General features: G+C 37.6%; 1 protein-coding gene across 1 annotated transcript; it reads right to left on the bottom strand.

Annotated features, from left to right (window-relative positions):
- Positions 1 to 9: 9 nt before the first annotated feature.
- LOC103991969 (glutamate receptor 2.7-like) lies at positions 10 to 3,548 on the bottom strand. Its single transcript, XM_018828798.2, has 5 exons — positions 3,269 to 3,548; positions 1,317 to 2,644; positions 917 to 1,229; positions 439 to 845; positions 10 to 357 (listed from the first exon to the last, which is right to left on the bottom strand). The coding sequence occupies exons 1-5, from the start codon at positions 3,546 to 3,548 to the stop codon at positions 10 to 12; spliced, it is 2,676 nt and encodes an 891-aa protein (XP_018684343.2).
- Positions 3,549 to 11,039: the final 7,491 nt, after the last annotated feature.

Below are 11,039 nucleotides of genomic sequence, written 5' to 3'. Positions count from 1 at the left end.
TGCCATAGCTTACCCATTCTGATCAGGTTCAGTAACACTTTGAGCCTCTTTATCCAGCTTCCCCCCTTTGATGTACAAGATTGCTTGTTGCATCCTTGCCATCACTTCCTTTGCTTCATATGGATTGTTGCAGACGAAATAGGCCAAGGCAGTGATGGACACAAGTCCTGAGATGAGAAAGAGTCCCCAAAAATTCCTGAAGTTAAGCCTCATGGAGCTGAGATTGTCTCGCTGACGAGAACATGTTGGCCGATCTCCGAACCATTTCCTTTTTATCTCCACCATCTTGTCCCCTTGTGTCACCTTCAATATAGCCCTCGAAACATCAGCAACCAATGGAGACCCCTTCTGAAACACCTAAGAATAAGAAGCAAACAAAGTGTGTTTCATCAAATTATTATTATTCGCTGCAGAATAAGCGGCAAATAAGAGGCTTACGAAGCCAAATCCAGCCGTCTGATGCGTCGGCCCAACCATGGTGTAGTCAAGGCAATGTTTGGAGAGGAAGAACATGAGGTAGGGGATCTCATCGAAAATGGCTGCCACCCCTCCGTTATCGCTTCCTTTGGACAAGGCATCGGCATACTGATCAACCGTGCTGTAGTTCCTGAGTCTTTGCCGGTCAAAGTTCATCTTCTGCAGCAAGTCGGCCACAAAGGATCCGTTTCTGTAGCCGACGTAGACTCCCTTCGTCTGGAGCTCGGTCACATCGCTCACTGTGGGCTGGAGTTCTTGCACCGTGAGCATGGACGACAGCATCGCTGTGTAGCTCGACACCAGTATCAGGACCACGGACGCCCAAAACACCACCACGATCTGCGATGCTGTGCTCTTCAACTTCCTTTCTGGAATTACAAGTGAACGTCATGTGACATGATTTCTATGTCACTGTATCAGGTGGTTTGATCGCGCAAACCTGGTGATGAGACCAGCGTGGAGCAAACGAAGCAGAAGATGACGCCCAGTTGTCGGTGCAGCGGGCCGCCGAACTCACCGGTGTTGTCCCTGTGCTCAAACAGCCACACCACGAAACCCGTAAGGAAGGTGAAGAAAATGCATGATATCCATAGATCTGCCGACAGTGGCTTCAAGAATATTAATGCGTTCCCAGGCTTCTTCTTCAGCGGGACGACCATGGACACCCCTGACTCCGTGTAGGGCAGCGTGAAGTCCACGTACTGAGACCGGTTTGCCACGATAGTGATGTCCCCCACCAGCGCATCATAGTTCTGGACTTGCAACAACGAGTGTGGTACGTCTTTAGATTCTGGTCTTAGGTCTAAAGAATGATCAGAGGAAGAGGGAGGAAGGATCACCTTCAGGTATATTTGATACACGAGATCGTCGATGTAAGAGGCCGTCCTCGGCTGAAGCGGAATGTACTCGTAAGGGACGGCATATGGCAACGACTTCACGACAGCATCGAACACATCGATGCAGTAACCCTTGACGCTGGTTGAGTTCTTCGTTGGATCCCATTCCACGCTCAGGAATCGCTTGAATCCTGTTGGTGCTGGTACGATGACTTGAAGTTTCTTGCCATTGGTTGGGATCTGCCAGCCTTTGGGCACGGTCGTCGACCCCCCTGGCCATACTATGGGCATGAGCTCTGTCGCCTTGTTAGTGTTCGGGTGTCGCGTGATGCCGGACTCCGGCTTCCAGTATCCGATCACGGTCTCCCTTCCGCCATGGTCTCCGTCAACGTTCACTATCTCGAAGGCGGAAACTGGGAGCTGCCCGTCCACGAGCAGGAATTCGCCGCACAAGCCACGGAACCGAGTGTCGTGGATCGCCTTCAGAAGTCTCGGTCCATCTATGGCAACATCGAGCTTGTCCAAGTCGGTTGCTACACTGCTACGGCTTGGGGAGCCACGGATGCGAGGCTTCATTGCCCCGGCGGCTCTCTCTACCGCCATGGCCACAGCCCAAGCAGTGTCGTACGCCCAGAAGTCGAAAACGTGAGGTTGCACTGACATGTGGACGCTCGGATTCCCTTGAGCGAACCTCTCAGTGAATCTCTTCGTGAAACGTCGGACACCTTCGTCGGATCTGTTAATGTACCGGCGGACGCCGACGGTGCCGTGCATCGAGTTGAGCACCTTCTCCTCCAGTAAGTCGAGCTCATTCGTGATCCCGTCGGTGGTTATCCACACATAGCCTTCAACCATCATGCCCACCTCTTTGGCCTTCCGCATGAGGCGAGAGCCAAGGTCAGCGAGCATGTGCACGATGAAGACTCTAGTCTGCATGGTCATGAGTCGGTAGAGCTCCTTCTCGATCTGCTCATCGGAGGCGGTGGATACGATGATGCTGCGGTAGGGGACGGTGGCGTCGACCGCGTGGAGAGCGTCGACGAGGTAGGGAATGGCACCCGTACCGTAGTCGGTGTCGTCGTAGATGGGGACGACGTTGCGCCAGCCGAAGGATTTTACGACGGCGGCGATGGCGCCGACCTCAGAGGAGTCGTTGAGGGTGGTGCGCACGAAGTAGGGGGTGCGGGCTGTGGAGAGGGAAGGGCTGGTGGCGGAGAAGGAAAGGATGGGAACTCGAATGTGGTTGCCAAGAACCAGCACGTAGTCAGCTTGGGTGGATTTGGGAGGACCAATGATGACTTGCACTCCGACGACATCCAATAGCTCCGTGGCTGCAACACAATAAGAATAAGAATCTTTGACGGAGGAGTTGCTCTTGCAAGTACACTCAGACCTAATCGGAAATGAATTGGAACTGAAATGGAATTGGTTGCAAGCATACTCAGACCTAATCGGAGGACGTCATCCAATAACAATCGACTGTTCGAAACATGAAGAACAAACGAATAGTTGTTTGATATATCAAACGAAGAAAAAATATGAACATCCTATATTAACACAGTAATTGATCATTTTATAATTTCATAATTTTGATATCATTAGACTCATTAATGCATTGAAATACATCCACTTTTCAACATTATGATCATAATTTTTTAAAAAAATTATGTTATATTATTTTAGGTTATTTTTAATTAATAAATAATTAAAAAAACGATGGTTCAAATCAGATTTGAAACAGTCAAAATTAGAATAGATTCTATATAGTTTTATTTTGGTTCTCAAAAGTTAGAAACTGTTGTCATGCAATTCTATTTTGATTTTCAAATATTAGGAATCAAGATCATCTGTTCTAGAATCAAACTAAGGGCTCAACTAAAGAGGAGCAAATCTCTATCAATGGCTCTTTATATATATATATATATATATATATATATATATATATCATCCATCACCTGCTGCCGCTGCACCAATGATGCTTGTGTTGGAATCCCTGAGGTAAAGAGCTACCCTGGTGGAGTAGTTTCCGTGAGCAGCGTAGAAATCATCCATGGCCATGGTGATGCTTGCCCAGTTCCTCTTCCCTTCTGAAGTCTGCATGTCAAGGACGGCACCCACACGGACATGCACAGTCCCGTTCCCACCTCCGTCAACCTCAGCTCTCTGCTCTGCGGAGGAAGAGAAGCAACAGAAGATGGCGGAAGCAAGACAAAGGAGGAGGATTAGCTTCTCCATTGTCAGGATTCACGAAGAGTTGATGATGCCTACCTAGGCATTGCTCCTCAATTTATAGAGCCCATTGGATTTCCCAAAATGCAGGGAAAGTGTCGTGCAGGATTACAGGAATTACGTACTTGAGAAGACTACATATGGCTTAGCTTAAATTAATGGATCATGGTGTTGAAAGGGATCCGATTCTACTCTAGAACTTGAAGAATTCCTAATACCATTGACCGAAGGATGACATGGTTTCAGGAAACAGCTGCGAAGCAGAACAGTAGAATAATATGGGTGGGATGGAACTTTACATTCCACAAAATGCTCTATAGTTGTAAGAACATGCAGTTCTTCAAATGCTTGTTTGGATATGGATGAGTGAGTGAGTGAGTGAATGAATGATTATTATATATGAAAGGCCGGTTTATAAGTAGATTTCGAGTAAAGAAAGTGACACATTTATAGGCCCATATCTCACTGATTTTTAATCTCTTAGTTAGAATTGGGTATTAGTTTAAAAAGATCATTTCCGTCTAATTTATTAGTGCTAATAAGCAAAGATCACAAAATCTGAACTTCCTTGCAAACTTAAATTGCAATATTTTACAAGAAAAATAAAGTATTTTAAGACAAAAAAATAATTATGATTAGCACCTTTTAGACATTATATATTATTGTATAAAACAAAGAATCAATGTAATAATCGGTAAGAAAACATATGTAAAACAATTGTCTTTGTAGAATAATTTGGCAGAGTTGCCAGTGGTAACGTAAAAAATCATGGAAGATGGTGAGATCACCGAGAATATTATGTATGGCACCACTTGTAGAAGTTCGTCGATGATAAAAACCTTATTTCCGTTGGAGTTCCTGAGGTGTTCCAACTCAGTGAAGATTCTTAATTAGTGGTCTCCCACGACATCAGTGCATGCTTAGTCGATCATCTTCTTAAAAGTGATAGAACCTTCATGAAGTTAATTATATTTGTATTTCTATTAAGCAAACACTTTATACTAAACTAATTATGATAAAAGCAAATTAAGGACATAATTAGTATTGATCACGGTTGAATCAAACTAAATGCCTCTATCAAGAGGTGAACCTAAGTTAATTGACTTTAAACGGAAGAACTTAATTAATATATCATCGATCTTATTTATGTTTTATTTTTAATATTTTTTTAAAAAAATCAAAACTAAATCATTGATTCCGATTGTGTGTGAAATCGATGAATCCATCAAACCAGTTCGATTCTAATTGCCTCCAAAGGAGACAACTAGTGGTAAACTCAATTAAATGAAGTTCAAGCTGTGTGTGCTCCTTTGTTCCACGTTATTTAAACTTACAATTGATGTTTAATCGAGCTTAATTCCGATTCAAATATTAGAGTTGAAGTTTACAGAGTGAGGGAGAGTGTCAAAATAAATATATATATATATATATATATATATATATATATATATAATAATAATAATAATAATAATAATAATAATAATAAACAATAGTTTGATCTTATTCTTACCAACAAGGAAGAGATGATCGAATGACACAAAATAAATAAAGGGACATGTTAAGAAAATATACATAAATATTAAAGATAGATATAAAAAGTTTAAGAAAATCATTTAGATATAATAAAGGGACATGTTGAATTGCATGTATGTTAATGCTTATGTATAGGATGGAATATTCAGACTTGAGGGGAAATTGGAAGCTTGCAAAATGTTTTGTGTTTTATCTAATAAATCAAAACATCATTACAGCTATTATAATTTTAATTTTTTAATAATGATAAACTGGCACTCTATGAAAATCTAACTCCAGATAATTTAGAAAAAGATTTTGAACTCAGATCATGTGTTAAGAGAATATTTATACAAGTTAAAAGAGGCGTAAAGTATGGAAGGAGTCAGATGACATAAATTTGATATACAATTTAATAGACTTGGCTTTTTAGATTGAATTGATATGAGATTATCTTAACCCTAACCTATTTAAGTCGATGAGGTTGGGAGAATCGAATAATCGAATGTTTTGAATAGTGGAGACTAAATATATATATACTGGTCAACAACAACAACAGTGAGAAGGTTGGCACATTGCGTTGCCATGAATCAAGCGCAGTAACCTCACCATGATTTAGTAGTGGTCTTGCAACAAGAACCACATCACGGATGCTGACAACCAAGGAATGGATCTTCTTTTAGTGATCGGTTCAATGTGTGAGACGCTATTTGATTAAGAAACCAACTTCTTTGGGAGCAAGATGTGATGCACATATAGATTATGTTGTGCACTGTGGAGGTCAAAAAGGAAACCACACTGTAATATCACGATTCGATTCGTTTAATCTCACGTTGCTGATTCGTTCAAAGGATCCCCGTCTTATGCGATCCAACTTCTTCTCTTTTCACTGAAGTTGCTGCAACCTGAAACAGATTCTGCTGCCTTTTGCATGTTACAAGCTTTGCCTCAGCCAAGTTGCTATTTAGTAATAGTAGTTCCTTCTTTAAGCACGTAATCTAATTTAATTGTACCAGAGAGCAAAAGGGTTAAGCCTACAGGCCATGTTATCTAATGTTGTCATATTAGAAATATAAATCGATAGATCATGTATTCTCATATAGATGATAAGGGAGTCGTGTACTCGTCAAAGATGTAATTAATTCTGCTGTGACTTCATCTTTAGAATCCTTTATGCACTCACCGAAAGGGTCTGCCCACTAAGCTGGAAGTTGCGTGATGGATGCATGCTCGAGAAGATATCGGCTCTCTGCCAGCCACACCAAACCAGCATTATCCCTCGCTTCGTCTCGATGGATTCCTATAAACAAAGCGACCAGCGAGGGTGATCGACGTAAGTCCTTAGATGATTAGGAAGAGAGTTGTGGAGCTGAGGTTGTCACTCTTACTTGGGCATGGCGTTTAGATCATCTCCGAACCACGATGGCATGGCCGCTTGTGTCACGTTCGGAATCGCCCTCGAGACGTCAGCAACCATGTGAAAAACATGTTTTAGCGGATTTTTTTTTTTCAATCATAAAATGAGATCAAATTTTTAACGTCAAAAATTTAATGCGGGAAAAATCACGGAATCGTAGTCCACTTCAAACTTCTACTATCACTAGTAATGATGATAGATTTACAATAAGTATTGTAAAAAATAACAAGAGGATCATAATAGCATCAAGACCATATATCTTGGCTCAAAAATAGTATATCATCATAATATGAATAGATCTCATAAAAAAAAAAAAGTTTGTCTCACCAAGTGAGTATAATAGAAAAGTACCTCAGAGAGGATAAATTATAGATCAGTACTGTTAGGATTGTAGAGCTTGTTATAAGGATTCTCTATATAAAATTTAAGTTTGACCATTGATCGTCAAGTAGAAAAACTCAAAATTCTAAGTTTCTTTCTCTTCTTTCTCTCTCTGTTCTTTTCTCCCTCCACCGTTCTGCAATTACGCCTATTCGCTTCGTTGCCTTGCGCCTCTTTTTCTTTTTTTTTATTTTAATAAATCAGATTTGGGCTTACTACTCAAAACATTAGTCCAAGCCCACGTATGGGCTGGACCTAATAATTCTCCCTCTCTAGCTCATATGATGGATTATACTAAACCCGTTCTTTTCCTACATTTTTTAAGTTTTTTCTTAGATAAAGACTTTGTTAGTATATATGATCCATTCTCATTGGTATATACCTTTTCCAACCGTAATTCTTTCAACTCAAGCACATCATAAATCCAGTGATATCTCACATCATTATGCTTAGATTTAGAATGATATATTAAATTCTTGGAGAGGTGAATGATGCTCTGACTATCATAGTAAATAGTATATCCTTCCTATTTCAAGTCTAGTTCCTATAGAAACTTTTTCATCCATAAAGTTTTCTTGCAAGATTTAATAATTGCTATGTATTCTACTAAAGTAGTTGATAGAGCAACATAATTCTGTAACTTAAATTACCAAGAGACTGCTCCCCCTACAAATGTCATCAAGAATCTCGAAGTGAACTTCTTGGAATCAATATCACTTGTCATGTCTGCATCTGTGTACTCTTCTAACACAGGTTTATCACTACCAAAATATAAATACAACATAAAAGTACCTATTAGATATCTTAATATCCATTTCACTATTGCCTAATGTTCTGTACTACGATTAGAGAAAAATCAACTCACAACTCCAACTCCAACTACATAAGCTATATCTAGCCTAGTACAAACTATAACATATGTAAAGCTATCTTCTGTAGATGAGTAAGGCACTATGGACATTTCTTCTTTTTCTTTATCACTTATAGGATATTATTTCTAACTAAGCTTGAAATATAAGTCTCCTCAGATAGTCAAATCTTTATTTTCTTCCTATCACAAAAAATCTTCATGCCAAGTATTTGTTTCACTGATCCCAATTTTTTTATGACAAAAAACTTACTTAGCTCTCTTTTAAGCCTTTCAATTTTACCAGCATCATGACCACCAATCAACATAACATCAACATATAGTAGGAGAATAATGAAATCATCATCTAAAAACTTCTTTGTAAACACACAATGATCAGATGTAGTTCTATTATACCCTTGGCTCATCATAAATGAATCAAACTTCTTATACCACTATCTAGGTGCCTATTTGAGTCTATATAAGCTTTTACTAAGCTTACATACTAGATTTTCTTTTCCTTTAACTATGAAACCTTTTGGTTGCTCCATATAATTTTTTTCTTCTAAGTCACTATGAAGAAATACTGTTTTCACATCAAGTTGCTCAACTTCTAAATTCAAACGAACAATCAAATTAAGAACAACTCGAATAGACAATATTTTCACCATAGGAGAAAATATTTCTTTAAAGTCAATATTTTTCTTCTGACTGAATCCTTTCATAACTAGTCATGCCTTATATCTTTTTTTTGAGTTGTTATTTTCAGTCTTCAATTTGTAAACTTATTTATTCTTGAGAACTTTCTTTTATTTAGGCAACTTTACCAAATTATAGGTGTGGTTCTTAAACAAGGATCTCATTTCTTTTTACATGGCTTTAACCCACTCATTTTTATGCTCATGTAAAATAGCTTCTTGGTAAGTTTCTGGCTCTCCCCTATCAGTAAGCATAACATACTTATGTAGAGGATATCTAGTAGATGGTTGTCGCTCTCTTGTGGATCTTCTTAATGAAATCTCAACTAGTGGTGGAGATGCTTGCTCAATTGGTTCAACATCATCAATTGTAGGAGTATCATCACTAGCATTCTCACCATAATATTCTTGTTCATCTTTCCCATGATCATCATGAACTAAGGTGAAAGAACTAGACACAAACTCTAAGAATATAAATAAAGTTTTTTGTCTTCTCAACATTATCACCATCATCAAATAATTGGTTTTCAAGAAATACATTATCTCTGCTTCTAATACTCATCTTATTCACTGGATCCTATAATCTGTACCCAAACTCTTAATGATCATATCCCAAGAAGATACATGCTTTTGTCTTATTGTCAAGCTTAGAACTCACATCTTTCGGAATATGAACAAATGTTTTACACCCAAAACTCTTAAATAATTATAAGATATATAATTTTCTTCTATACTCTAGAATATCACCTTTTAGATGAACGGATGGAGAAAATTTTATTAGGTCAACTATAGTTCTCATAGCCTCCCCCCAAAATGACTTAGGTAACTTGGTATAGGAAAGCATACACATAATCCTTTCTTCAATGGTTTTGTTCATCTTCTTTGCCGTATCGTTCTATTGAGGAGTTTTAGGACCTGTTTTCTCAAGCCTGATGTCATAGAACCTACAATAATTCTAAAAAAGACCCTTGTACTCACCACCATTATCTGCTCAAACACATTTTAACTTTTTGTCAATTTTTCTTTCAACACTAACATAAAACTCTTTGAAAACATCGAGTATCTAGTCTTTATATTTCAAAGTAAAAGCTCGTACTTTTATAGAATGGTCATCAATGAAAGTAACAAAATAAATAGTACATCCAAGAGTTTTAGTTTGCATAGTATAGACATCAATATGAATCAAATCAATAACATCTGATTTTCTAGATGATGAATATGTATAAAAGGTAACTCTATATATTTTTTCAACTAAGCAATGATCACAAGATTTAAGAGATGTACCTTACAACTCTGGTAAGTACTGCTTTCTAACAAGATTTCTCGCTGATATGACCAAGTCTTTTATGCCGAAGATTTATACTTTCATCTTTCTGAATTACATTAATCTCTTCTTTGTGTAGCTTAGCTTCCATGAGTTAAGCTTCTTTTCTCTCACCATAATTAAAAAATATTTAGTGAGTTTCCATTTGCTTTCACCAAAATAATGTGTAAATCTCTCATCATCAAGTATGCCTATATATATCAAGTGATGAATATCTGAAATATGTCTGACATCTTTGAGTATCAATTTGCTCCTAATATTAATGTCCAAACAAATATATCAAATACTTACAATCTTAGATGTACCACTATTTTCCATTCTGACATTATCAAAATCACCAGTAGTATAAGATATAAAGAAATTACCATGAGAAGTAACATGAAATAAAGCACTAGTGTCAATTACCCAATTACTGTTCTGACCTGCAAGACTGACACAACCGTCATCACAAACAATAATGATATCACTTTCAACAGCAACTATATTAGTCTCTTTCTCTTTTTTTTCCTCCTATTATTATGTTCTCGTTTCCAAAATCTACGCTCTTTCTTCGTGTGACCTAGTCTATTATAGTGAAAATATTTGATATCTCTTATAGACTTGGATCTTCCTCTGTAACTATGTGGATTTTTACTGTGACTTCTTCTACGCATTTTCTATTTTTCAGTAATAAGTACACCAGAAGAAGATTCTCCTTGTTCTTTCCTTTTGGTATCTTGATTTAATAAACTATCTTTAACTATATCTATAGTTAGAGTCTACTCTGGCGTGGAGTTACAAATTGTCACCACATGCATTTCCCAACTTTCTAATAAAGAGCTGAGAAGTAATAATCATCGCATCTCATCATCTATATTCATTTTCACAGTAACCAGTTTGTTTATAAGACTTTGAAATAGGCTTATATGCTCAATAATGTTACTATCATCTTTATACTTCAAATTAACAAGCCTTTTGAGGAGAGAAATTATATTTTCTACTGTTTTTTTCGCAAATAGGTTTTCTAACTTTTGTCAAACAACATCAGCTCTAGTTTCATAAAAAATATGCTTATGCAAATTTATATTTATTCATCTTCTAATATAGACAATAGCTTTTCTATATTGAACTTCTTATTCCTCATCGTTCATAGTAGAAGGTTTATCTTTAATCTTGATGAACTTATACAAATCTTTACAATAAAACATATCTTTCATTATACGCCTTCAAGTGGAATAATTTGATTAGTTTAATTTAATCATACCATCTGACTCCTCCATTTCAATCACACAAGAAAAAAAACTAGCACAAAATAACCTGGCTTTGATGCTACTTGTTA

Source organism: Musa acuminata, chromosome BXJ2-7 (assembly GCF_036884655.1).
Source record: "Musa acuminata AAA Group cultivar baxijiao chromosome BXJ2-7, Cavendish_Baxijiao_AAA, whole genome shotgun sequence".
Lineage (NCBI taxonomy): Eukaryota > Viridiplantae > Streptophyta > Magnoliopsida > Zingiberales > Musaceae > Musa > Musa acuminata.
Note: the sequence above shows the minus strand (reverse complement) of the source record. Positions and strands in the feature narration are given on the sequence as shown.

What these genes read in the sequence shown, in the direction of transcription:
- LOC103991969 (XM_018828798.2), bottom strand. Translation starts at nt 3,548, where the DNA reads ATGGAGAAGCTAATCCTCCTCCTTTGTCTTGCTTCCGCCATCTTCTGT. An exon ending in CATTGGTGCAGCGGCAGCAG is followed by an intron (nt 2,645 to 3,268) that starts GTGATGGATGAT and finishes ATTGTGTTGCAG; the next exon opens with CCACGGAGCTATTGGATGTC. An exon ending in AGACGGCTGGATTTGGCTTC is followed by an intron (nt 358 to 438) that starts GTAAGCCTCTTA and finishes TCTTATTCTTAG; the next exon opens with GTGTTTCAGAAGGGGTCTCC.